The 26,705-nt window shown below is 53.9% G+C and overlaps 2 protein-coding genes across 3 annotated transcripts in view; one reads left to right on the forward strand and one right to left on the reverse strand.

Moving 5' to 3' along the window:
* Nucleotides 1–20,448, forward strand: part of SMG9 (SMG9 nonsense mediated mRNA decay factor) — a 21,254-nt gene extending 806 nt beyond the window's left edge. The window contains exons 2-14 of the mRNA XM_039250810.1: nt 2,628–2,783; nt 5,060–5,134; nt 5,224–5,488; nt 5,583–5,680; nt 7,495–7,607; nt 11,819–11,930; nt 13,852–13,947; nt 14,363–14,448; nt 17,248–17,354; nt 18,041–18,148; nt 18,329–18,457; nt 18,715–18,859; nt 19,928–20,448. Coding sequence (XP_039106741.1) covers nt 2,634–2,783; nt 5,060–5,134; nt 5,224–5,488; nt 5,583–5,680; nt 7,495–7,607; nt 11,819–11,930; nt 13,852–13,947; nt 14,363–14,448; nt 17,248–17,354; nt 18,041–18,148; nt 18,329–18,457; nt 18,715–18,859; nt 19,928–20,006 — 1,563 coding nt within the window. The 5' untranslated portion in view covers nt 2,628–2,633 and the 3' untranslated portion in view covers nt 20,007–20,448. The remainder of the gene's footprint in view (nt 1–2,627; nt 2,784–5,059; nt 5,135–5,223; nt 5,489–5,582; nt 5,681–7,494; nt 7,608–11,818; nt 11,931–13,851; nt 13,948–14,362; nt 14,449–17,247; nt 17,355–18,040; nt 18,149–18,328; nt 18,458–18,714; nt 18,860–19,927) is intronic.
* Nucleotides 20,449–21,682: 1,234 nt separating this feature from the next.
* On the reverse strand, nt 21,683–26,468 carry LOC120243313 (interferon-inducible GTPase 5-like). 2 transcript variants are annotated; one of them, XM_039249451.1, is made up of 4 exons: nt 26,439–26,468; nt 24,695–24,829; nt 23,055–23,691; nt 21,683–22,446 (listed from the first exon to the last, which is right to left on the reverse strand). In XM_039249451.1, the coding sequence occupies exons 3-4, from the start codon at nt 23,653–23,655 to the stop codon at nt 21,806–21,808; spliced, it is 1,242 nt and encodes a 413-aa protein (XP_039105382.1). In that variant the 5' UTR covers nt 23,656–23,691; nt 24,695–24,829; nt 26,439–26,468; the 3' UTR covers nt 21,683–21,805. The 2 variants fall into 2 exon arrangements, with proteins under 2 accessions (XP_039105382.1, XP_039105377.1); XM_039249446.1 differs by lacking the exon at nt 26,439–26,468 and adding an exon at nt 26,218–26,258 and having other exon boundaries at nt 24,695–24,855.
* Nucleotides 26,469–26,705: the final 237 nt, after the last annotated feature.

Genomic DNA, 26,705 nt, shown 5'->3' on the forward strand with positions numbered 1-26,705 from the left:
GACTCTTAACTTCTGGGGTGGGGGGAGTGGGTTAGAGGAGTCTTTGGGAAAGTACTTTGGGAAACTCCAAAGAATGCCTAGTTAGATTCTTAACGTCTGGGAGGTCACTGTAAGAGCCCAGTAAATAAACACAAATGGACTGGCTTTATGCATTTTGGGAGACTCCCCAAAGGGGCCTGGAAACACTGGGGAGTCCCCAAACTGTATGTAGACTCATTTTGGGGAGCTCCCCCATAGAGCTGTTAAATAGACCCAAATACTGTGGAAGTTCCCAGAAAAGAAACATGCAAACCGACGCTTCCTGCGTGGGAAGGGGGTTCTCTTGCTGTGTAAACAGATCGAGTGCTGGGGCAGAATCCCTCTTGAGGAATGAAAAGAGACACTTAAGCACTGGAGTGGGCGGTGGGACTGTCTCGAGAATAATGTGTAAAGTGACCCTTAATTGCAAGGGAGGGAGGATTGCCAGTGTCTGAGGGCGATCTCCATCAGAAACTGTAAACAGTCATTTAAGTGCTGAATAGATCATCTTCCATAAGCCTATGTAAACAGGCTCTGCCCTCCTGTCTCAGAAGGCAGTCTTCAGCTGGGTTTGTGGCCCGAGGAGAGGTCACTTGGAGCAGTGAGAGAGGAGCCAGAGGAGCCCCTGCCCGGCTAGCAAAGTTCCTCCTACGTCCTGTAAACAGATGCTGCTGGTCTGGAGAGAGAATCTCTCACAGGAACCTGTTCCTCACTGTGTACTTGGGTAGGAGGCAGGCGGTTCATAGGCCCATTTCACAGGCAGGGGCACCTGGCTGTCTCCCTTGGTGGAGGGTGCAGCTCTCCATCTCAGGTTTGTGAGTTCGAGCCCCACACTGGGCTTAGAGCCTACCTAAAAAAAATTTTTTTTCAATAAAAATGATTTCACAGGCACTTAAGAACTAAACAAGGGTCAGCAGACTTTTTCTGTAAAGGGCCAGAGAAGAATTGTTTTGTTTTTTAATTTTTTTTATTTATTTCTGAGAGAGAGAGAGAGAGAGAGACAGCGTGTGAGCAGGGGAGGATCAGAAAGAGAGGGAGACACAGAATCTGAAACAGGCTCCAGACTCTGAGCTGGCTGTCAGCACAGAGCCCGACGCGGGGCTTGAACCCACGAACCGTGAGATCATGACCTGAGCCGAAGTCGGACGCTTAACCGACTGAGCTACCCAGGCGCCCCCCGAGAAGAATTGTTTGAGCATCTGCAGGCCATACTGTCTCTGTCTCAACTGCTCAGCTCTGCCATTATATCAGGAAGGCAGCCATAGACAACTTCTAAATTGATGGATGTGGGTGTATTCCAATAAAACTTTATTTACAAAGATAGAAGGCATCCCTGATTTGGTCCATAGCCTACAGTTTGCCAACTTGACCTCTGAGCTATAAAAGGAAATGGCTTCTTCTGCAAAAAGACTGTTAAGTACTCGTAGACTTCCTGCAAAAAGACTGTTAAGTACTGGTAGACTTCTTGAGAGTGAAGTGTAAACACCTGGGGAAACTCCCTAGAGGGACCTGTAAAAATAGTTAAATGGTAGGGAGTAGACCATATAGGTGGCAATTCATTTTATAACATCTTAGATCAACCACCGTTGAGACTTGGAGTGTGAGGGTTGGCAGACCATCAGAAATGGAAGGTAAACAGACTGAAATGTAGAGGGACACAAGATGAAGATAGGCCCTTGAATGCTGGAGCCCCAGCCCCACCCCCGCACAGGCCAGTGTTATGTAATCAATGCAGTAGTTGTCTGACTGAGGTTCATGTTACTGGTTTGTAAGGAAATGCTTTGCTACAGTTTGGGAAAGAATATGTCCATTTTTTTTTTTAATTTTTTAACGTTTATTTATTTTTGAGACAGAGCAGAAGCTGGGGAGGGGCAGAGACAGAGGGAGACACAAAATCTGAAACAGGCTCCCGGCTCTGAGCTGTCAGCATAGAGGCTGACGGGCTCGAACCCATGGACTGAGAGATCATGACCTGAGCCGAAGTCGGACGCTTAACCGACTGAGCCACCCAGGCGCCCCATATGTCCCGTTTTTATGTGACCCCTCCCCCTGTGAGATACATGTTGGCGCAAAGTGATGAGTAGATGGGAATAGTTTTGGCTGCAGGTAAGAGAAGTGTGGTTTCCCACTGCATCCAATAGTAGACAACGCCAGGTAAACGGGACCACCAAATTTGTTTCTGCCACGCCTGCCTGCCTTCCAGTCCAGGGTGGCTGCTGGAGCTCATTTCTTCCCACCAGGAGTAGGAAAGGGCAAAAGGCATGTGCCAGCAGCTATGAAGGAGAGTTTCTGAAAGCTGCCAGAACACACTTCTGGTGTCCTACCATTGGCCAGAAAGAACTTAGTCACACGGCCACCTAACTGCAAAGGGTACCGAAAGGTGTGTTCCGGACAGCCATGTGCCCAGCTCAGAACCGAGGACTTTATTTATTTGTTTGTTTGTTTGTTTATTTGAAGAAGAGAAAAGAATAGATCTTGAGAGCCAGCTAGCAGTCACTGCCACAGCCACAGAGCTCTCTTGAAAGGAAGTGACTTCTTATAGTCCAGCGTGAACCAAATAGATTGGAGAGAGACTCTGCACCCTGAAATCCACCTCTGTCTCTCTGTAGGCAACCATGTCTGAGTCTGGCCATAGTCAGCCTGGGCTCTATGGCATAGAGCGGCGGCGACGCTGGAAGGAGCCTGGCCCCGGCGGCCCCCAGAACCTCTCTGGGCCTGGTGGTCGGGAGAGGGACTACATTGCCCCGTGGGAGAGAGAGAGACGGGTGAGTGAGTGGGCCCAACGGCAGCATCCATGTATCCGCCCGTTCCACAAATGTGTGCCAGGCACTAATCTAGATGCTGGGGACCTGTCTGTGAACAAAAGCGACTGACCTCATAGAGTTGGCGTAGAGGGTGACAAAGGGGCCTGTCCTAGATGAAGGGGACAGAAAGGGCCTCCCTGAAGAGGTGGGTTTGGAGCAGAGACCTGAGGAGGTGAGGGAATACACCATGACAAAATCTGAGCGAAGAGCATTCCAGACAGAACAGCAAATGTGAAGGCCCTGAGCCCTATATCTGATGTATTCAAGGAGTAGCCAGGAAGCCAGTGTGGCTGCAGCAGCTGAAGAAGGAGGGAAGGTGATAGAAGATGATGTCAGAGAGGTAACTCAGGCCAGATCACTTAGGGCCTGCTAGGCCGGGGAAAGGACTTCGGATTTCACTGAATGAAATTGGCATCGGAGGGTTTGAGCTGAGAGGCACCGTAAGCTCAGGTTTGAAAGAGTCGTGTGACAACAGCAGCTGTTGGTAGGTGTTTGGCAGCGAGCAGTGTACTGGCACCGCGCAAGGTGCTTTAACATCCTTTGGGGTTTCCTGCGCCCTCCTAGCTACCCTGTGAAGTAGAACCTAGGACAGATCCAATTTGCCCTAATGAAGAACAGGAGTCTCCGGGGAGAAGGGACTTAACCCAGAGTCACAGAGTCTGTAAGCTTTGGGGCCAGAACCCAAGCCCAGATCCAGCACCGGTCTGCCCGCCGTAGTGTCCTGGACTGGGAACCGGGTGCCTCATCATGGGCCCTGGGCCGGCCTTGCCTTCTCTCCTGTGCCGAGGTGACTCGCTGTCAGAACCTGCCCCCTGCTCTGGAGCTTTCTCTAGGGCCCTGCCCACCTCTGAGAGAGGTTTGGAGGAAAGAAGAAGGTAACAGGACTACTTTCTGAGCCATAAAACTTCAAAGAGGAGTAATAGTTTATTTCACAATGAGCTCAGCTCTTAGTCCTTTCCTTGGGGTGCAGCATAAGTAAGAACACAGGGTCTCTTTCTTCCTTCCACACATATCCTGGGGAATGTTACCGTCATCCTCTACTTTCAGCTTCAGTCCCTGGATAAGCCTCTCCAAAGTCTCTTGTCTTTGCCTCTGACTTTGCCATTGATCCCTGGCAGCCTCCTAAATGTTCATTGGCCTCCTCACATCCTCCCAAGTCCCCTGCTGACCTCAGCATCTTCCTCCGATTTCTCCTAGTATCCATGACAGCCCACTGGGCCTCATCCTGGACACCCCCTTCCCCATGTTAGTCACCCCGTACGTTGTGCCTCCTGAATATATTTCCTGTGTTCTCTGTCCTCACAGCTTCCTTCCCAGGTATCATCCTGTCCTCCCCGGACCTTCTCCCCTGTCTCCCCCTCCTCCCCCCAGCCTTCTGAAAGCCCACAGCCTCTCCTGTAGTTCTGTCACAGCTGTTCTTTCCAAACACTTTCATGCCCTTTTGTTTGTTCTTCACGATAGGCCAGTGAAGTGAGCAGAATTTAAGTAAGTATCCCCGGTGTATGGTGAAGAAATAGACCCATTGAAGGGTCATGGCTCTCCTGAGGTTCCTCAGGGAACCAGAAAACAAGAGGACTCAAACTCCGGTCTCTCCCCTTTCTTGAGCAGATTGGGGGTGGGTCAGAATAAATGTGCAGGCAAGTGTGGGCATAGCCCCCTGGCCACTGGCAGGCGCGAGTGGAGCTGAGAGTGACACGGAAGGATCAGGATAGCAGAGCTCTTGGGATAGCAGGTGTCAGATAATGGGCACCTGCCATGCATCAGATGCCACCTGGACGGTTTTCAAGTTCCATCCACGCTCAGCCTTGTAGTAGTTCTATAAAGAAATGCCTATCCCTCTTGGCCAGATGAGGAAACAAGCCAAAGTGAGGCCTTAGCCAAGTTCACACAACCAGTAAAAGTAAGGGCCAAGTTTGAACCTAGGTCTGGCTCCAGAGCCCTATAGCTGCTTTGACCCAGGCTTGTCATATGGCAGAGGCAGCCGAATGCAGTTCTAGAGCCAGGCCTCCAGGGTTCAAAGCCTGGCTCCTTTCTGTATTGGCCATGTGACCTTTGGCAAGCCAGTTAACCTCAGTTTCTTCATTTGTAAAATGGGGATGATAGTGTCCATCTCACGGGGTTGCTGGTGGAATTAATATGTGATGGCATTTAGAATTGTACCCAGCACCCAAAGACCCCGGGGGTGTCCCAGACAGGCGGGGGAGCCGTGCCCCAGTAAGTGCCCTCCCTCACCGCAGGATGGCAGTGAAGAGACCAGCACGGCTGTCATGCAGAAGACCCCCATCATCCTCTCGAAACCTCCAGCAGAGCGGGTGAGTGGGGAAAAATCTTCTGAAGGGGAGGCTGGGAGTAGTTAGGGCAAGGATCTCTTCCGCTGACCAGAACCTTCTCACTCCCGTAGTCTAAGCAGCCACCACCCCCAGCAGCGCCAGCTGCCCCACCAGCCCCAGCCCCTCTCGAGAAGCCTATTGTCCTCATGAAACCGCGGGAAGAGGGGAAAGGGCCCGCGGCTACGACAACGGCCTCCACCCCCGAGGGCACTGCCCCTGCGCCCCCGGCAGCCCCCACACCACCCAAGGGAGAGAAGGAGGGACAGAGACCCACGCAGCCTGTGTACCAGATCCAGAACCGAGGCATGGGCACTGCCGCACCGGCAGCCATGGACCGTGAGTTGGGGCCCGGGCAGGCGCTGGGCGGGAGCTGGGCTGCCCTCACACAGACCCTCACCACACCCCACCTCCTGCTTTCTCCTGTCTCCAGCTGTCGTGGGCCAGGCCAAACTGCTGCCCCCAGAACGCATGAAGCACAGCATCAAGTTGGTAGATGACCAGATGAATTGGTGTGACAGCGCCATCGAGGTACTGTGCACGAGCGTGGGTCTCCCTGCTTGGGCTTCCGCAGGTCCCACATCACCACCTCCGCCCCACCTCCCCACCACCACCGTCTTGGCAGGTGATACCGGACTAGGCAGCTTTCAGGCAGTTGCAGCAGGGAGAGAGAAGGAATCAGAACGTTCTCACCCAGCCAGGGCTGAGTTGCAGTGACTTGCAGTACGTGGGCTGTGCTGGTTGCTAAAATACTGAAATCCTGTGATGCTAGTTGGCAAAGAGGGACTCCCACTACCACCCAGATGCCCTGGGACCTCCTTCACCATCACCTGCCCCTTCAGGTCAGCCTCGTGGACCCTGCTCCACTTCCTCTCCTGATTGGTTGAAACAACCCATGCAGTACCCGTGTTAGCTGATTTGAATGTCACTCCCAGAGGCTCCCCTCATCATCTCAGTGGCCCCTGCTCTAGTTCAGACCCCACATTCCTGGACTGGGATGCCGACCTCCAGGCTCTCGGGCTTCATTTCTCCTCTCCTGCTGCTTTCTCCCCCAGACCGGTCACATCACGTCCCTGCCCAGATTCTCCCAGATGTGTCCCTTCTCCTCCAACAGCTTGGACTTAACTAGGACAGCAGGCTGGGCCCAGCTTTTACCTGGCCTCCTGCCTTTCTATGTCCACTGTCCTGTTGATAGCAACTGGAGAGCTTTAAAACAAAAGCCTACCCTTCACTGTCAAATTAGAACTCTGCAGTGATGACAGTGTTCTGTATTTACACTATCTAGTATGGCAGCCACTGTGCTTACAGGTGGCTGTTGGACACTTATCCACATATCCCCATATGTGACTGATATAACTGAGGAACTGAGTTTTTAGGTTTGTTTCATTTTAATGAACTTAAATTTTTTTAATGTTTATTTTTGAGAGACACAAAGCACGAGTGGGGGAAAGGGAAGAGAGAGAAGATACAGAATCAGAGAGAGAGGGAGACACAGAATCTGAAGCAGGTTCTGACCTGTCAACACAGAGCCTGACATGGGGCTCGAACTCAGTAGACTACGAGATCATAACCTGAGCCAAAGTTGGATGCTTAACCCATAACCACCCGGGTGCCTCTCATTTTAATGAACTTAAATTTAAATGGCCACATGTGGTCAGTGTCCAGCTTATTGAACAGGGCTAGCCCTAGGTGTTCTTTCTGCTTTAATGTGTCTAGAGTTAGGCCCAAGATTGGCTTCTTTTAAAACAAAAGAAAAATTAATTTTAAGGAGCCTGTTGAGGACTTTTCTTTTTCTTAAGGTGTGTCTCTCACACCCCCTAGTGGTGAAAGGCATCAGAGCTGGTGGCCCGAAGGTGAAGGTCTCTTAAATCCCACAGACAGAAGCCAAGACAGACTGACCTCCCCTTCCTCACTCTTTTTCCTTTTTCATGCTTATGCATGTTTTCCCAGCCTGCCAGAAGCTGAAAGCCCTCCAGGAGTCTGCTCCAGGAGCCCTCAGATACCACTTTCTGTCTTCCACTTGTTCTTCGTTCTGTGCCTTTCTCCTACTCTTCCTCAAAGTCAAGTTTCCCCTTTTCCCCCACCGTGTTTCAGCTGCACTGACTTCCCCTTAGCTTCTTGACCATGCCAGGCTCTTCTCTACTTTGGAGCTCTCACAAGTGCCATTCTTTGTGCCACTGCGTACGTACAGAGGCCCTTTGCCCAACTGAGGAGATCAGAGTCGTCAGAGTATTTCTTCCATATCTGACAAGGCAGGCGGGCCAGTCTCTGCCCCACCCCAGCCTCACTCCCACTCCAGCAACTGACAGACTGTACGAGGCTCACATTCCTTCATCTTCCCACAGTACCTGTTGGATCAGACTGATGTGTTGGTGGTTGGAGTCTTGGGCCTTCAGGGAACGGGCAAGTCCATGGTCATGTCATTATTGTCAGCCAACACTCCTGAGGAGGACCAGAGGTAAGGGGTGTGGGAGACTGGGAGGGAGGTGGACACCTACCTGGAAGACAGGGAAGGGTGGGCCTGGGTATTGCAAGCAGTATCACCAAAGGACTTTGGGGAAAGGGAAATGTTTCCCCTCCCTTGGCCTCAATGTCTTTGTAAGGGGAGGATGATTAGGGCCTGAGCTAAATCTTTGTGTGGCTCCAAGGTAACCAGCCTGTTTCTCTCTCCCTCCCTCCTGCCTTTTCCCAGGGAATGGGACAGAGCCCAGCTATGGATTCAGGTTGACTTTGTCTCAGCCCTGCCACTCACCAGCCAGTTGACCTTGGGAATGTCACTTCACTTCCCAGTATCTCACTTCATCATCTGTAAAGTGGGTTTTTGGAGCATAAGATCAGGAAGGCAGAGTTAACAAGAATGTGACACAGAGCAAATGCTCACAGAATATCGGTTGATAAGTCCTGGTACATAGAACAGGGAAGAGACTCGGACGTAGGGCCTGGGTTCTAGACCAGCCTCAGTCCTGCATTCTTGAGTAAGGAAGGGGATGATTGTGAATATAAAAGTATGAAGTCACAGGAGAAGATTTGGGGGAAGAGAGAGCTTAAGAACTGGGGACCAGAACTGAGGTCAGGGAAGGAAAGGGAGAAAGGCAGGGACTAGGGAGGAGGGGCAGAACCAGTCTGATTAAGGAAGACTCAGACTGAGGAATGAGAAATATAAAAAATATAGGTTTTTTTTTTTTTTTTCCATGTGATACTGTCTTACATTCCATGGATGGACATCAGGGGGTCCAAGAACCTCCTCACAGTATATGCAGGATTTGACACTTAATCTGCAGTCAGGCTTTTCTTCTAGGGAAAGGGTCCGGAGTTTTCCCCAGATCTTAGAGGGTCTGACGGAGACTCCGAGCAGGTTAAGGACCACTATTGTGAGACTGTGCATCCACTAGACCCAGAGCTGCGGGGCTGCCCTTCCTCCCAGGTCCGCTCCATGTCGTCTTCTCTGCTTGTAACTTAAGCCCACTCTGGCTTTGCTTGGGAACAGCTCTCGCTCTCTCAGATAGCATTCTTTCTGTGTCAGCTTCTACCCCACAGCTAGCAAAATTCCCCCCCCACACACACACCTGGCTCTGAGTTCAGATTCCTGCGCTAGAGAGAATTCTACTAGCCTAGCTTATCTTTTTTTTTTTTTTTAATGTTTATTTTGTTTATTTTGAGAGAGAGTGCGAGTGAGGGAAGGGCAGAGAGAGAGGGAGACAGAATCCGAAGCAGGTTCCACGCTGTCAGTGCAGAGCCCAGCACGGAGCTCGAACTCCCCAACCATGAGATTATGACCTACACTGAAGTTGGACGCTTAACCGCCTGAGCCACTGAGGCACCCTCTGCTTATCTTTTCGAGCCACTTTGGCCTGTGGTGTGGTGGACTTTGATGCGAACTCTTGCCATCAGGTCTCCTGATTATGTTAAGAATTCCTCTGCTTTTCCTTTCTGTCAGAGGCCGCGCCGGCTCCGACAGGTCCAGGGGTCCCTGAAGGATCGACGGTGGCGGCAAAAGAGAATGAGAGAGCCCCGAGATTCTTTCTGATCACCAGGCAGGCATCTCTGTCCTGTCGGTTTTTGTATTTTTATTTAAAGGTTCAGCAACAAGATGAAGTCATAGAAAGGAATTTCTTACAATGGGAGGCCTTTTGTGATATCAATTACAGAATTAGTTCGACCAAGGAAATAACAGAATGTTCTTAGTGAAAAACAGCATAACATACAAGTTAAATTGTATATAGATAAGCTAGGAGTTATTCTTTCTGGCTCTCAAGAGGAAAAATGTTTCTGAATTGGTTTATTTGTGGAAACTAACATGGGGGCCCTAAATGTGTCAGTCTTTGCACCTGGGCTTATGTTTTAGCTACTCTTATCTATCCTCATCCCAGCTGCCAGTGTAAGGGAGGATGTTTATGGAATGCAGGCCTTGAGGAAGGGACTCCCATGCTTCACCAATTAGCAAAGATATATGTAGTAACTGTGTTCTGCCCTTAACCCCAAAATAGGCTCTTTGTCTCAGGGCCAGGCTCAATTGTAACTCTTGTGTTTTTAATCCCCTTTATTATGCAAGTCTTGGGTCTGCAAGGCCCATAGGAAGAGCCTTTTGACAATCATCCATAGAGCTTTCATCTAAAATCTCTTTTGTAAAGGCAGGAATATGCTTTTCCTTATGAGATATCTGTGTTCAGAATATGGGTCTGATATGGAATATTGTGAGGCCTGGTCCATACCAGCAGGCTCATTTCCAACACGAGCCAGTAGTAGCAGAAAGAGATACCAGTTTTCGTTTCTCATGGCAGGAGCTGCAAACATTGCCATTTCCTTGCTGTGACTGCCATCCAGAGAGGCTGGTGGGGCTCCCGGCACCTTTCCTTTATTCCTGTCCCCTGGCCCAAGCCTCTGACCTCTCCCCTACAGAAAGCCAAGAATCTCCTCACTGGTCTCCCTGCTTTAGTTCAATTCAGCCAGCATTTATTGAGTGCTTACAGTGTGCCAGGCACTGTTCCGGGCGCTGGGGATACAACAGTAAATAGAACTTAGTCCTGGTGAGCCTTCATTCCTGTGAGGGTGAGAACAAACAAAATAAATACATTATTTGACATGTGAGAAGAGGATAACCAAATGGGAAGGGATCATAGGGAAGCAGTGTGGGGCTGGCTTACAGTTCTGAACAGAGTGGTCAGGGAAGGCCTCACTGTGAGGGACACTGAGCAGAGGCAGGCTGGGAGCAGGGAGAGCTTTCTAATCAGGGAATGGCAGGAGCCAGTGTCTGAAGCAAGAGCTTGCCTGGTGTGGGTGCAAAATGGCTCGAAGGCCCTGGAGCTGGAGTGGAGTGAGCAAGAAGGGAAGTCCTAGGCGGCCACGGTCAGAGGATGAGGGAGGCTACCGCTCTCCACACAGCACAAGGGGGAGCTTTTCAAAACCCGCCTCCAGTCCTGTCACTTCTTAAATGTCTTTAGGGCTCCTCCTGGCTTGTGGGCCGAAGCCCCAGCTTCTTACCGGGCCCCACAGAAGCCTCGGGTCCCTCTTCTTGCTCCCAGTCCCCTGCTCTCTATGCTTCCCACCCTGGTCTTTGATCCCTCGTACACACCACCTGCTTTCCACCTGGGACAGTCTTTGCTTCCGTCCTCCGTCCCCCCTACGCCTCCCGTTGAACTTGATTAACTCTCTTCTCTCACTCTCGGTGTGGTCATCTGTCTCTTGCATGGCAGCCCTTCCCAGCTCTCCCAGCTGAGCGCTCCCCATCCTGGGAGCCACGCACCTCTTCTCCCTACCGCTCGCCCTGACGGATCTCTGCCGACCTGTAAGCTAGAGCAGAAGTTGCTTGGAGGCAGACAGGGTCCTTGTTCACTGCTGCTTCCTGGTGTCCGGTACAGCCGAGGCCTTCGGTGCGGTGTTTGTTAAGTGGGAGGCTACTTGCTCCTTGTCAGACAGCATAACATGCCTCTCAGGGAGGTGGGGATTACCTTCTGAGAGAGAAATTATGCAGACTGTAAGAGAAAATCACTTTGTCCAAGTCACAGAATGTGACCAAGTTGGGCTCCATGGTTTAGAGCAAGGCTCAGCTCTGCCGGCTTTGCCATCATCCCGGTCCAGTGCCGATGGAATTGAGGGAGACTCTCCTCACTGGGGAAGAACTGGAAACCGAGTTCTGCAGCCGCACAGCCTCTCGCTGTGGGGGTGGGGAGTCTTCAGCGCTGTATCCCCCGGGCCCGGCACGTGGCTAGCGCACTGAGTAATTCATAGCTAACAGACGTATCGCTGCCCAGCAGGCATCTATCTTCCTGAGGGCTTTACGGCAATTAGCCTCATAGCAGCCCTAGGAGTTCTGAGACTGCCGTTATCCCCATTAATAGATGAGGAAGCCAAGGAGAGAAAGATTAAGGACTTGCCCAAAGCCACAGGGCGAAGAAGAGGCAGAGCTGGGATTTGAATCCCAGCAGTCCAGCAAAGGCCCGAGTCTCAAACACTTCGTTCTACAGACTTTGTTAGATGAGTTAACAGATCTACTTACAGGTAGCGGTGAAGTTGTGTGGAATAAAATGTCGTTCTACAGACGGCGGGGGACACAGGTGGAAGGGTTTGTAGGGGGGCAGGGCACCTCGCTCATTTCACACGATCACACTCTGGAGGCGTCAGAGGCTGAGAACCAGACCTCTAATGCACCCCACGCGCTCCTCTCCACAGGGCGTACGTTTTCCGGGCCCAGAGTGCTGAAATGAAGGAACGAGGGGGCAACCAGACCAGTGGCATTGACTTCTTTATTACCCAAGAGCGGATTGTTTTCCTGGACACACAGGTGCCGACTTCCATGTGCCCCCTACTGCCTACCGCGTTCACGTTCGTCTCTGAATGTTTTTAAGCCAGAACCCTGCTTGGATTCCATGTGGCTTCAGCCTAGCCATGGGCACGCTCTCTAGGTGCTCACGGGCAAGTCGTGTCTTTTCTTGACCTTCAGCGTATTTTCAAATTTTGCCTCCTTCCCCTCCCATCCATTGTATACACAGTAGCCTAGAGAATCTTCTAGCTTAGAGGTTAAAAGTGTGGGCCCTCAAGGCTGGTCTGTGTATGTCCAGATTCTGCCTTTAATTCTCACCATTTGGGTGACTTGAAGCATATTTTTACCCCCTCAAACCTCAGTTTATTCATCTGTAAATGGGGATGCTCATTGTAGTCAGCCTCGCAGGATCATTGCAGGGCTTCAGTGGAAGATCCAGGCAGAGTGGCTGGCACAGAACCTGGCATGTAGTTAGCATTCAGGCCCAGCACGATCATTAGAACGGACATGTCGTGTGTCTGGCAGTTTTCCTCATCCTCTCCCTTGCCCTCAGGCAGAGTCCCTGTCCCTTAGCGTGGCGTTCAGGGCTCGTGGGGCTTGCCCCCGACTCTAGCCTGCCCTCTCTGGTGTAGTCTTTAGCTCCACACACACAGCACATGGCCTCGCCGTGACCCCTCTCACCCCTAGACTGGCCACGTACTGTTCCCTTTATCCGAAACTACCCTTCATCTGAAACTGCCTGTTCCTCAGTTTCCTGAAATGGGAAAAAGAGTATTGCCTCCCTTGGGGGGGATTGTGAGGCTTCAGTGAGTCAGTACAAGCAAAGTCCTAATGACAGTGCCTGCCGGGACGTAGGTACTTCACACTTCTACTCTTTGCTGTTACCATCATGATCGTGAGAATACTCTTGCTCCCCTTGCCTTTTTGCCTGGCTAATGCCTTCTCCTCGCAGAAGACTCCACCGGAGCATCGTCTCCTCCCAGAAGCCTTCCCCTCCTCCGAGCACCTACTGGTGCTGTGTGCACCTTCCATCGCAGCACTGACTCATCACGGCCTCTTCCCTCAGTGTATGGCCCCCAGTCCCCGCCCGCCTGGAGCCCTTCAGGGAGGAGCCCAGGTGGTCAGGGCCTGGCCCCTCGGTGGTTCTCACTGAGTGTTGATGGAAGAGAGTTCTAGCCCCCATAGGTGTGGATGGCACGGACAGTGAAAACCTACAGATGTGATCTGTGAGTCGGGTCCTGTGCAGGGGCCACTAGGGGACCTAGAGACCAGCTGAACAGCTGCGAGCTGGGCCCACAGCCGTGTGGGGCAGAACGGAAGTTAGGACAAGACAGAGCCGAGCACGCAGCGTTGGGATTTTTAGAAAGCCAGCGGTGGGGAAGCTCTCTTACTTAAAGAATTCCACTCACTTCAGAAAGGAGTAAGACCGCCAAACTGATTTAACTCTTGCGGCTTTTACGTGGCATGTTCCTTTAAGACAAAGTGATGAACTCGCCACGGATTCTTTTATACCCACTGATGCAATTTGTAAATCCTCACCAACTTTCACACTAAATGTTGTTTTTTCACCAAAGTAGTTATCTTAGCAGAGTTTTGAAAGCATCTGAAACAACTAAGAAAAAGAAAGTGTCGTGAAGAGACATGACTCAGTCCAGCCAGTATTACACTTATTAGCACTAGGGGAGTGCTCTCTGAGCAGGAAGCACTTGAGAGTGGTGCTAATGTGTACAAGAGCTGGGGGAGCGGACCTGCTTTGAAGCATTCTTTCACCCCCTCTTGCTGACTAGCTCTTACCAGAAAAACGCCCGTGTTTCTAACCTTATTTTGCCCTGAGAGAAGTGGGGTATTGGCCTTCAACTTGTGGAACTTGGGGTGGCTGCGACCCTTAGGGCCCTGGCCGCCAGCCGCTACCCTTCCTGACACCCTGTTGTCCTTGCTGCAGCCCATCCTGAGCCCCTCCATCTTGGACCACCTTATCAACAATGACCGCAAGCTGCCTCCGGAGTACAACCTGCCCCACACCTATGTTGAGATGCAGGTGAGGGGGCCGAGCCAGACCCCGGGGTGAGGTCTCCACCTTCCCCTCCAGATTCATGTCGGGGAGTTGGGTATGGGTCGGCCTCGCTTCCACTTCATAAAGAACCCTGGGGACCCTAAGAGCTGCAGGAAAGAATAGCATTGAGAGTCCTGTCATTTCCTGCCCCCCACCCCTACCCCGCCAGGCCTCATTATCCGCCTGTGTAAGATGGGAGTGACTATGCCCGTTTTGCCCAACTTAGGAATGGCCCATGAAGGAAGTGCCAGCAGAGTCTGGGCACACAGTAGGTGCTCAGAGGCTCCAAGGCTCTCACCTTGCTGCCCCCTCAGTCAAGTCCTGGGAGCAGGAACCCCGGTCTGGGGTGGGAGGGTGGGGGGGACCTCCAGCTCGGTTGCCCCTTCCTGCCCTCTTTCAGTCGCTCCAGATTGCGGCCTTCCTCTTCACGGTCTGCCACGTGGTGATCGTTGTCCAGGACTGGTTCACAGACCTCAGTTTATACAGGTGAGCAGGTGGGGGGAGGGGCGGGGAGCCAGGCAAGAGATGGGGGCCAGAGAGTCGGCCTCTTGCCCTGGTCTCACACGTTCCACATAGCAGCCTCAGGGGCCTCCTTAAAGTCTGAGTTGGGGGCGCCTGGGTGGCTTAGTTAAGCGTCCAACTCTTGATATTTGGGGTCAGGTCGTGATCTTGCGGTTGGCAAGAAGGAGCCTCACATCGGGCTCTGCACTGATGTGCAGATCCTGCTTGGGATTCTGTCTCTGTCTCTCTGTGCTCCCCGCCCCCCGCTGGTGCATGCTCACACACGCATACATGATCTCTCTCTCTCTCTCTCTCAAAAGTAAATAAACTTCATGGGTCCCCACCACCTAACACACATACATACGCTTACAACTCGCCAGTGACTTTATACATCACTCAGAACAAAATCCAAAGCCGCCTCACGCATGGCCTACAGGGTCCTCCACGGGACAGTCCCAGTCACCTCACTGACCTCCCCTCCCACCACTCTCCCTCACTCCCCCCATGAAAGCCCTGGTGGCCCCACAGCTGCTACTCCTGCAGCTTAGGACCTGTGCGCCACATCCCTCAGCCAGAACACTCTTCCTGCAGACCTGAGACTCCTCCCTCACGTCCTTCCACCTCAGGCCTTCCCCGATCTCGATCTTATAACGTAGGAGCCTGCCAGCCGCCCCCACTTGCACCCTACTGTGTTTTCCTTCATTGCATTTATCACTCCCTCACAGGACATCGCAGGTCTCTCCATGGTCTGTCTCCCCCAGTCTGATCCCCAGCCTCACACAGGGCCTGGCACAGGGTGGACAGTACGCATTTGTGGATGAATAGCATAATCGGGAGCGGGCTTGCCCACCTTGTCCATCGCCCCCAGGCACATGTACCATGCCTTTGGTTCCCTGGCCAGGCAGGAAGGGGGCAGGAGTCAGGATCTGGCAGGAGTCCCGCCTGAAACAGCTGGAGGTTCTAGAAGTGCCCCCCAGACAGAAGTGGCTCAGAACCCAAGGCGCAAGGGTTCGTCTTGGCCTCAGGCCCCGGGGGTTGGCTGTGCAGAGGCCGGCCGCCTTGGGCACAGGGCCCAGACAGAAGGAGCAGGAGCTCGTGGGGAGGGGAGAGCCGAGCCATGGGAAGCAGATGTCCCCGCAGTAAGGCAGCCCAGGATTTGAACCCCAGCTCTTACTAGGTGAGTAGCCCCTTTTTCCTTAGCTCCCCATAGGCAAATTGGTTTTTGCGGATTAAATGAGTTTAAAAGAACTTAAAGCGTTCAGGGGTAAATGGGAACATAATGTTTATGAGTAACCCTGGGAATGGGGGTGAACCTTGCGTCTGGCCAAGAGTAAAAATTACTTTCTGGGAGAACCAGCCCTTGTGACCAGATCTGAGTTTTTTTTTTTTTTTTTTTTTTAATGTATTTTTGAGAGAGTGGGAGAGAGGCAGAGAGAGAGACACAGAGGATCTGAAGTGGGCTCTGCGCTCACAGCAGAGAGCCCGATGTGGGGCTCAAACTCACCAGCTCCCCAGCCGTGAGATTATGACCTGAGACCAAGCCGGACATTTCATCAACTGAGCCCCTCAGGCGCCCCTAAGTGTCTTGTTCCTGAAACATGCCCGCCACTACCACCACCACAGTCTATTTGAATTTAGTCATGTGGGAAGTACATTGACCATTTATGGATGCCCTTCGCTGTTCTTGGCACTGGGGACCCAGGTACGAGTATGACAGACTGCCTGGGGTGGACTTTGCGTTCTGACTGGGGTCCGGACTCAGGCTGGCACGTGCCACAACCTTGCTTTGAAGCCAGAGCCTGAGGTGGGCTTCTCAGGACCTAAACCCTGTGAAACATATTTGTACATGTGTATGTATGAGGAGAATGCCCATGCTTTTTATCAGGTCCCATGATCCCTTCCTTCAGATAAGAGGTTTGTTTTATTCATATATTTGGAAACTTTATTTTGAAATAGCGTAAACTGAAACTTAGGTCCATGCAGAAACTTGCACATGGATATTTGTAAAGCAGTTTGATTCATAATTGCCAAAACTAGGAAGCAATCAAGATATCTTTCAGTAGATAGATTGATAAACTATGGGACATCCAGACAACGGAATGTTAACTGGAAATGTGTTATCAAACCCTGGAAAGGCATGGAGGAAGTACATATTCTTGAGTGCGTGTTACTAAGTGAAAGCCAATTTGAAAGGGCTAGCATATGATTCCAACTCCGTGACCGTCTGGAAAAGGCAAAACTGTGGAAACAAGTAAAAAGATTAGTGCTTGGGAGGGGAGAGGGGCAGGTAGGCAGAGCAGAGAGGATTTTTAGGGCAGTGAAACCATTCACTGTGATACTGTGTGGTGGGCACATGTCCTTTTTGTCAAACACATAGAATATACAATACCAGCAGGGAAGCCTAGTGTACCCCATGGCCTTTGGGTGATGATAACGTGTCATAGGCTCATCAGGATGTTGGTCATGGGGGAGGCTCTGCGTGGGAGAGGGGCGGGACATTTATGGGAATCCCCCTGCTTTCCACTTGGTTTTGTGGTGATGTTACAAATGCTTTAAAAAAATGAAGTATATATGTTTTAATAGCATAAGCTCTTCAAAAACGCATGTAGTTGACGTGGGTCCATGGATTGGTGTCTGAGAGAGTTGTCTCTGAATTCCCTAAAACCGTGTGAGAAATAGGGTCTGGCTGTAGCTTTTATCAGATCCACAAAGGGGACCCCCTCCCAAGGCTGTGGGATAGGGGGTACCAATGCCAGAGCGCCAATCTCTCACCCCAAACCCCAGGTTCCTCCAGACAGCAGAGATGGTGAAGCCCTCTACCCCATCCCCCAGCCACGAGTCCAGCAGTTCCTCAGGCTCCGACGAAGGCACCGAGTACTACCCCCACCTGGGTGAGAGACTTGCTGGGGGCTCGAGGGGGGGAAACCAGGAGCACTGGGAAACCGGGGAGCTGGGAGGAAGGAAGTCAGCAGATTAGTTGCTCCTCCCTCTAAGGTTCCCACCTGGCCACCAAGGGCATGAACCTGAATCTGGGTCTGGCTCCTTGATCCCAGTGGGAGCCTCTTGCAGATAGGATCCACATCCACCCATTTCTCTGTCTCCGGCATCTCCAGCACAGACTCAGGGAGTGAGTGTTGAAGTAACCTGAGGGGCCCCCGGCACCCTGCTTGCCCTCCAGCCTCACACGTGCTGATCTTACTCGGCTCTACCGATGACGCACTGACCCTCCACAAACATCTCCTTCGTTTATGACCCCCCACGCAGGGTCTTCCCTACTTCCTCTGCCTCACCAAGCCCCTGGTGCCTTTCCGTCTTATTTCTGATCATGTGGCTGTCTTCCTCTTCCGCCTTTTCCATCAGACTGGGGGCTCCTTCGGGACAGAAACTAGATCTCCCATCTAGGTCCCTCATGTCACCCAGCACAGGGCCTGGTGCTAAAGCAAAGTAACATGTTACATAAATATTTACAAGCACTCCGAACCCAGGGGTGATGGCACATCTTTGCATGAGGAGGGAAGGCCACACGGCCAAGCCCTGGCTGCCTCACATGACTGCATCTCCCTTCCCACCCCTCCAGTCTTCCTGCAGAACAAAGCTCGCCGGGAGGACTTCTGTCCTCGGAAGCTGCGCCAGATGCATCTGATGATTGACCAGCTCATGGCTCACTCCCACTTGCGTTACAAGGGTGAGGGTCCCTGAATCACCCCCCAAGCTAACCGGTGCTCTTGACTCCCGATCCGGTCCCATGGCACAGACGTCCAGACTGACCTCCTGACCCTAGCTTGACTGTCACTGCGTACTGTCCCTGCGTACCGTCCCCGCCCCTCAGCATCGCATCTGTAGGCTGACAGGTTCTCTCCCCCAGGTACTCTGTCCATGTTACAGTGCAACGTCTTCCCTGGGCTCCCACCGGACTTCCTGGACTCTGAGGTCAATTTGTTCCTGGTGCCTTTCATGGACAGCGAAGCAGAGAGTGAAAACCCACCACGAGCAGGTATGGTTGAGTCTGGTCCGGAGGGACACCAATTCTTCCTGGGTCTGCAGGGAGAGACAGGTTGCCCTGGCCTGGGTGATAGGGACCCACGCTGGTCTGAGGGGAGACTCAGGGCTTGTCCTTAAGGTGCTTGGACCCTTCTTAGGAGTTTGTTTCCCAGATGTGGGGGCACTCCTGGTATTCCAGCCCCGGATACTGGTGACTGGGAGGAAGGAAAGGCCCTCTGACAGGCTGTCCCCCTCACCTCGACTTTCCAGGACCTGGTTCCAGCCCGCTCTTCTCCCTGCTCCCTGGGTACCGTGGCCACCCCAGTTTCCACTCCTTGGTGAGCAAGCTCCGGAGCCAAGTGATGTCCATGGCCCGGCCACAGCTGTCACACACCATCCTCACGGAGAAGAACTGGTACGAGCCTGGGGCAGGGGTCAGGGCGGACAGGGGTCAGGTGCAGACAAGGGGAAGTCCTCGGGGACACCTCCACGTCTCTGTTTCCTATTCTGGGATGTTGACGGCCGCTTCCGCGCCAGACAGCATACTGTCTCTTGAGTCCCTTGAGTAGCCAGTGGGGTATAGGTCTTATCTCCATTTTACTAGTGGGGAAATTCAGGCTCAGAGAACGGAAATGTCACATGGCGACGTCACACACCTGTAGCTAGGTGCCATTTGATGGCGAGGAATAGGAATAGAACCAGTGAGCCCGGTAAGCTCGAATGTTTATTCTGAGGCCCTGAGTGCGGAAAGTGTGGCCTCACAGGAGGGGACATTGAAATGTCCCCACAGGAGCCGCATTCCCCAGCTCTCAGTGGATGGCACAGTCTCCCTGCCCCCCGCACCTTCCCTCCTCCTGTGCCACCTGGCTCTCTCCACTCTGCTTTCCGGAGCCCGGAACCTCCCCAGCCCCAGCTTTACACGACTGTCTGGAGCTGAAGCAGGTCTGCCAGGTCCAGGCCTGCACCATCAAATTTCCAGGGGACACGGAAGTTGGAGAGAACGAGCCTGGCTGGGTGCAGCCTCTAGCTTGGCCCCCCTGGGGTCTGTGGCCCGCTGTGGCCGGAAGGGACGGGGAGTGCACAGGGCAGTGAAGCCAGTGAGCCGTGCGGGCTCGGGGCTCTGCTCCCTCGCTGTCCCCAGCAGAGCCCAGGCAGGTAGAGGGGCCGTGCAGCTGTCAGACATTTCTGATCGTCACAAGACTCTGGAGGGAGGTAGAAGTAGAACCCCGACCCGCAAATGGGGGCCCAGGGCCTTTGTTCCAGACCAGGTGCCTTCAGTTTTGCTCGCCCCGGGGAAGGTGTGAGAACCCAGGCCACTCGCATCGGCACTGCCCTCTTCCCCGCCTCCCAGACTAGGAGCCTCCTGTCTTGGGTTGTGCAGGTCGCGTGCAGGACCCGTTTCCACACCTGGCCCTGGTCAGCACAAGGCTGGCAGCCACAGCCGTGGCCACTGACTGCTCGCCCCACCTACCCCCTCCCCCAGGTTCCACTATGCTGCCCGGATCTGGGACGGCGTGAAGAAGTCCTCTGCCCTGGCAGAGTACAGCCGCTTGCTGGCCTGAGGCCAAGGGGAGGAATGTCACGCAGAGAACCCCCTTCTAGGTCCCCACAGATGGTGAGGGGGCACATGCGTCCCACCCCCCTGGTGGGGTGGAGAGTGGCGGCAGGCCTGATGGATGAGGGACCGTGACATCCTTGCCCAGAGGCGTGAGGCATCCAGGGCCAGGCCCCCCCCACCCTCAGCAGAGTGTTGTTAGGGGAGCAAGTCTGAGACCCCCCCCCCACCCGGGCTGGCCCATCCTCAGCCCCCGCAGGGACAGGCAGTGGGAGTAGTACGAATGGTCACCGAGGACCCCAGGTTCCATCTTGACCTCCCTCAGCAGGGACAGGAGCCACAGGTCCCTCCTCCCTGACTCGAGCCCTTCCCTGTAAGGTGCGGCAGGGTCTGGGGAGCTCTTCGTTGGGGCAGGTCTGGTGGTTCGAATAAAAGAGTCATGCAAGCCTGTTCTGGTGGTGCTTCTCTTCTTCCCGCCTCCCCAGCACGCTGTCCTGGGGAGCAGGGCAAATTTGGGTCCTGGCCTTTGGGGACAGATTGCCTGCAGCCCCCACCAGAGCCCAAGTGACCTTCCCATGGGGACACTTCCCCTGCAGGCTGCAGAATTGTCAGGAGCTGCTGAAGACCGGTCTCTGCTCAGGAGGAAGCCCCTAGAAAAAGGGGTATCCTGTTTCCTGAGGTGACATCAAGTCCCATCTCTGTGCTATGGATAGGAAAGTACAGTGCCTGCCTTTGGGGAGATGCCTAGTTAAATGCAGTGTCCGACTCAACATATGGTTAAATAATGAGTATGTCTTAGTTAAATAGTTCAATATAGTGCTTACCCTGAGTTGAAACAGGTTCTACCCTTATTCAAATGCTCGCACCTTACCCTTCCACACAGTGCCTGTGGTTGGTTAAGTACAGTGGCTTCCTTTCCCTTCAGAGCTCACCTACTCTTGCTTAAAAGCAGTCTCTACTTGTAAGTCCAGAGCCCACCCTCACTTACTTCAATATAGTACCTACCCCATCTACCTGGTTTAAATTCACTACATGTTAGCTGTTTCCCAAAGTATGTCTCTAAATTGGTCTGGCCACCGCCCCCATCCCAAATTAGTCCTGACCTTCCAGTCACCCCACCCCACCCTTCCCTAACCAGTTGGTTCCAGTCACCAGCTGAGTCTGGCTGCCCACTCCCCTCCCCCCGTTGGTCTCCCTGCCTTCCTCCTGCCCTTGGGCTTACCCATTCAGTCCTGGTGTCCTTGTCGTGGGAATCCTGGGGGCGGGGCAAGGGGTGGTGACGAAAACACTCAGAGGCCAGGAGTGGGGTCCGTGTAGATCTCGAGGGGCTGAGGTCTGGGAGGCACGAGACCCAGGGCCGCCTGCTGACCGAAAAGACCTTAGGCAAGAAACTCCCTTACTGATCTTCAAGGCCCTTCAGAGCTGAGACATTCACTGCCCTCCCAGGGAAATGCTTCTGAACCCCTCGCCCCACTGCCCTGACCTACACCTTCCTAAGCGCCCTCTCTGGCCCAGGTTCCTCCCCACCTGGTCAAACCTTACCTGTCCCATGTCCCGCCCCCTCCCTCTGCTTCCCAGGGGGATTGCTGGTTGATTTGAGGGTTCAGACCAGGGAAGGTGGGGGCAGAGAGGGCATAAGGCCCAGGGCTCAAAAGCACAAGACAGCACACGGATTCAGTCCAGGAGGGTTGGAGCTGGAGTTTCTTTCCATTCCTCAACACCATCTAGCCTGGGGACAGATGGAACCTGGGTCCTCCCAGCCCTTCGCTGCCACCTCCAGCTGGGCTAGGCTCAGGGCTGGGATTATCAGTGGGATTTATCTGGGAGCCTGTGGTCAGAGCTGTGGAGGAAGGCCTGAGTCAGCACTCTCTGGGCATCCTTGACCGCCTCATCCAGAGATGTGCGGAGCATCTGGTAGATGGTGGCGAAGCTGATGCCACAGGTGGCCAGGGCACCTAGGATGGGCACGCTGAGGAGCTCCTGGGTGAAAGCAGAGGCATCTCTGGAGGCCTGGCCCAGTAGTTCCACCACCAGTGCCTCCGTGACTTTGGTCTTCGGGCCCTGTACTGCCTCCAGGATCTTGTGCGGGGGCTGGCCTGTCTGCTCAGCCAGCGTGACGAGGGAGTCCTTGTCCAGGCCAAAGCTGCGGTGGTAGCCTTCCAGGGACTTGATGAGCACATACAGGTCACACGCCACATCCTGTACGCCTGGCACAGGGCTCGGGTTGACGCCACAGGCCACCGTGGCCACCAGCCAGATATGCTGCCGCAGTGAGGCTGCCTTCTTCTCTAGGATGGGCTTCGAGATGTTGGGCACGGCCAGCAGAAACGTGTGCCGCTTGTGGCTCTCCAGGTCCTTCACCATCAGCTCCTCCAGCAGGTGGAAGTCGTACTTGCCCAACTCGAACATGGAGAGCAGGAAGACCTTGGGGTCCTTCAGGCCCTCCGCTGCAGAGGACAAGAGCCCCGTTCAGCTGCTGGGCTGCCACAGGCCCTGGCGTTCCAACAGCCGCCGAGGCACAAGCACTCGCCAGCAATGCACAGCACGAGGATTGCGAGCGTTGGCCCCGGAGCCAGGCTGCCTGAGCTCAGACCCCAGCCTTGCTCTCCACCACCCGTGTGGCCTTGGACAAGTCACCAAACAAAACAAGGGGGTAATTGCGCCTGCCTCGTAGGGATGTTGTGAAGTGAGCGCATGAAGATGGTGCCTGGCCTGCGATAAGCGCTTAGTAAATGTTAGCTGCCCTCGACCACAGGTGCCAGCATCCCGTGGGCACAGAGCCTTTGCACTGCTCTAACTTGGCAGACACACAAGCCAGCACATGCCCTGTTTCCTTAACGCAGGTGATTGGTCTCTGTCACCTGTGACCGGGAAGAGCCAACTCTCAGGAAGTGAATGGCAGCTGTAAGCATTATTTCACTGCGGGGCCAGGTTCTGTCACGCAGTGTGACATTGGACGACCCCTTCTCCCACTGCGGGCCTCAGCTGGGAGAGGAAGGGGAAGGGGCGGGCAGCCCCCCCATGCCCTCCCAGCCCCCCAGAGCCTGCGCCTCACCCGTCAGCCGCTGCCCACAGTCTTCCCGGATCTGGCTGAGCACTCTCTCCTTGGAGAAGGTGCTGGGCTGCCGGCTGCGCGAGGCAATGTCCACGTCCACCTTGGAGCGGATGAGGTAGAAGCGTTTGCCCCGCTGCAAGATCTCGCAGGCCAGATGGGCATGGTGGGCAGTGAAGTTCTCTGAGGCGATGATGACGAAGAAGTCGTAACGGTCCAGCAGTACCCGCTGGAGGTACGTATCAGCCCGGAAGCTGGGCGTGCCTATGCCCGGCAGGTCCCAGATGACAACGTTGGGGTACTTAGGGTGTGGGTATGGCGTGGGGTCCACCGTCATTTCCACCACGCCCGTGCAGGCCGAGTTGGGGTCCTCGTCTCCCAGCCCCCTGATGGCATTGACAAAGGTCGACTTGCCTGAGCCTGTGCCCCCAGTGATGCCAATGTCCAGCCTGGCATTCTCCAGCGAATGAAGTGTGGCCTGCAGCTTGGCAGCCACTGCTGGCAGGTCCCCCGCCTCGAAGGCTTCCTGCAGAGCACTGGTGTCTTTCCATAGCTCCAATATCTTGGACTGGCTGAGGCTTGCCTGGGAGACTCTGCGTGCCATGGGCTACCTGATGTCCAGGCCTTCAGGATCGATGACCTTCGGCAGGGCAGGGAGGGCAAGGAAGATTTTCACTCGGAATTGCCCTCCCTTCTCTAAGATCCCCCAGCATGCCCAAAGTATTTGAGGCCTCGCCAGCAATCATGCTGAATGTGCAACCATATGCCAGGCCCCGTGCTAAGTGCTTTATTTCAGTGAACGTGTATTCATCACTGCCTGCTTCTCCTCCTGGAGCATCTCATAAAATCCTCATAATAGCCAGAAAAGGAGATTCCCCTACTCTCCACATTTGGCACTGAGAGGAGAAATCATTTGCCCAAGGCCTCCAGCCAGTGTGTAGAGCGTTGGGAATAGGAACCGGCCCTCCTGATCCTAGAATTTAAATTCTTTTTTTTTTTTTTTCAAGATTTCATTTTTATTTTTTTCTAAGATTTTAGTTTCAAGTGCTCTCTACACCCAACGTGGGGCTCGAACTCACAACCCTAAAGTCAAGAGTCGCATGCTCCACCAACCTAGCCAGCCAGGGAGGAGCTCCTAGAATTCAAACTCGTAAATAACTTTTGTGGCATTGACTGCGCACCGGGCACTACGATCAACCAGATGGAGCAGTAATTAAGCGCTGGAACCCTCATCCCCGCTGGTAGCAGTTAGCGTTCATTCAGTGTTTACCCGGGGCCAGCCACTGTCCTAACCACATGCATAATTTCACTGAGTCCCCATTTTACAGAGAGGAAGGTGAGGCTCAGGGAGATGAAAGTCACTAAATGTCGTCCAGCCTGCACCAGAGCCGGGACACGGACCTGTTCCCTCTAATACTTTTGCCACACAACCTCCCCACGCCATCTTTGCAGAGCCAAGCACCCCCAAGGTCCCAGGACCCCTCTGGGGCACCAGGAGGAGAGACCCGATGGGCCTGGGGCACTTGTGGAGACGCTGACCCCACTGCTGCCGGCTTCTGAGTACCCGCCTCTGCTTGGGAACCACAGCGTGCACCCCCATGAGCCCCGCCCTGCCTCTGAGGAGGGGGGGTCCAGTTCCTCACCTGTGCAAGGGAGAGGTGACTCCTCAGAGCCCTCTAGCTCTGGTTTAGGAAGACTCAGGGTCTTACTGTTGACGAAGTTCAGACAGAGGCCAGCTTGGGAAGGACTTGGAGCATCAGACTGAGCTTGACCTTTCTCTGTGGGTAGCCATGGAAGTGTTTTTCTGCTTGTTTGTTTTTGAGAGACAGAGCATGAGCAGGGGAGGAGCAGAGAGAGGAAGAGACCCAGAATCCAAAGCAGGCTCCAGGCTCTGAGCTGTAGCACAGAGCCTGACGCAGGACTTGAACCCACAAATACGAGATCATGAACTGAGCCCAATGGACTCAACGGGTGTTCAACGGACTGAGCCCCCAGGCGCCCCGGGAGGGTTTGGAATGGGAAAAGGAGAGGTATGTGGTGGACACTGAAAGAGCCCCCTGTGGCCTTTGGATAATGACACTGGTGGCTGGGAGATGAGGCAGAGGGCAGGGACGGGAGCCGGTGGAGAGGGCGAGGCCTGCTGAGGTGATGGGAGATGGGGGTCGGGAGAGGAGTGATGGAGGCAGGAAGGACAGGACAGGGCCACCAGGCCCAGTGCGGGGAGAGCGTTGCTGTTCACGCCTGACCTTTCCATCCCAGCCCCGTGGAGCCCGTGAGTCCTGTGTTCAGGATGGTGTGTAGGATGCGCAGGTATCAGGATGCGGGCTGTGTCTCTGAGTATAGATTTGGGTTGGACCATCTATCCTTGTATCTGAGAGTCTGGGATTTCCCTACCACAATCCCTCACACCCTATTTGGTGCAGAAAGGTCCTCATGAACCCCAAAGTAGTCCTGGTGCAGCCAACGGGAAGGTGTCCCAGGAAGAAAAGACTCCTTTCGTTAATCCCCCAGGGGAAAGCCGCCCATCATAGTCCAGGACGTTTTCCTACGTTCAAGGTAATTCGAGGCTAGAACCATCACCAGATCCGGGAATACCCACAGGCAGTATTTGTAAGTACCTAGGGGTGAGGCCACTTCCCCAAGTGGCAGTCCCCACTTTGCCACCGGCCTTATACACAGCCTCTCAAGCCTTCTTGTGAATTCCTGGAAACTCACCTTTTCCCACACCTAAATTTGACCCCATCTCTGCCCCTCGTTCAAGCACACAAAAGCCCTAGGGGCCCCTTGTCCTGTCCAAAGCCCCTAACCAGGTAGTGTTTGAATCTTTTAAACGTGTGACCCTTGACTTGGCATGTGAGGTTAGGCTTGTACGAGGGTATCAGATTCACTTTTGAGTTCCTAGAGCCAATAGCGAGCAAGGGAGAGCCCAGGGGTGGATTTAGCAGGGTACCCTGCAGACACAGGTGCCCTCCCCGCATCAGTGTGTTGCACATGCCCTCCGTCACCCATGGCCACATGCAGCTCTCAGGACTCCTACCACTGTCGCCCCCTCTCAGCCCCATGGCCCTTCAGGACAACCCCAGGATCTGTGCACCCACACACCCACGCGGAGACAGCAGGCTGCTCGCCACCTCAGACACACAGCCTCAAACTCCCGGAGACTTACCGATGCCCCTCCCCATCACAGACCCACTGCAAAGCTCATCCCCACACACGTTCCCACGAGCCCTCTGAAACAACTTGTTCTCAGTGGCAGGATTCACCCTCTGCCCCCTCCCTCCTTTGATGGGCAGAGAGAGAGCCTTACCACCCCAGGCCCCACGTGGAGGCCAGCCCTAAGATGTCGGACCTCCCCTCCCCCTGCCCTCCACACCCACCATCACTCACTGGCAGCAGGGCTGGCCCAGGTGGAGTCCCACACCCTGTTTAACTGGGTTGCTAGGCACCATTGTGCCCATCCTGGGCATCGATTGGCTGCCCCTCCCCCCTCCAGAGGTGGCCTATGGGATACCGGGCTTTTCTGAAAGGGACAGGAAATGGCCGCAAAAATAAGTACCATAGCCAGCCCCGGTCCCCGCTAAGTCACCCACACAGGTTGACAGTTGACACCAGTCTTGGGTCCAGGCCGTCCTGTTGCCCCACAAATCTCCCTTG

This window comes from Hyaena hyaena, unplaced genomic scaffold, assembly GCF_003009895.1.
Source record: "Hyaena hyaena isolate Hyena2069 unplaced genomic scaffold, ASM300989v1 scaffold_9, whole genome shotgun sequence".
Taxonomy (NCBI): Eukaryota; Metazoa; Chordata; class Mammalia; order Carnivora; family Hyaenidae; genus Hyaena; species Hyaena hyaena.

Bases quoted from the DNA above. Each gene is read 5' to 3' on its own strand.
- LOC120243313 (XM_039249451.1), bottom strand. From the start codon at position 23,655: ATGGCACGCAGAGTCTCCCAGGCAAGCCTCAGCCAGTCCAAGATATTG. The intron at 22,447-23,054 runs GTGAGGCGCAGG...TGTCCTCTGCAG, and splicing joins CTGTGGGCAGCGGCTGACGG to CGGAGGGCCTGAAGGACCCC.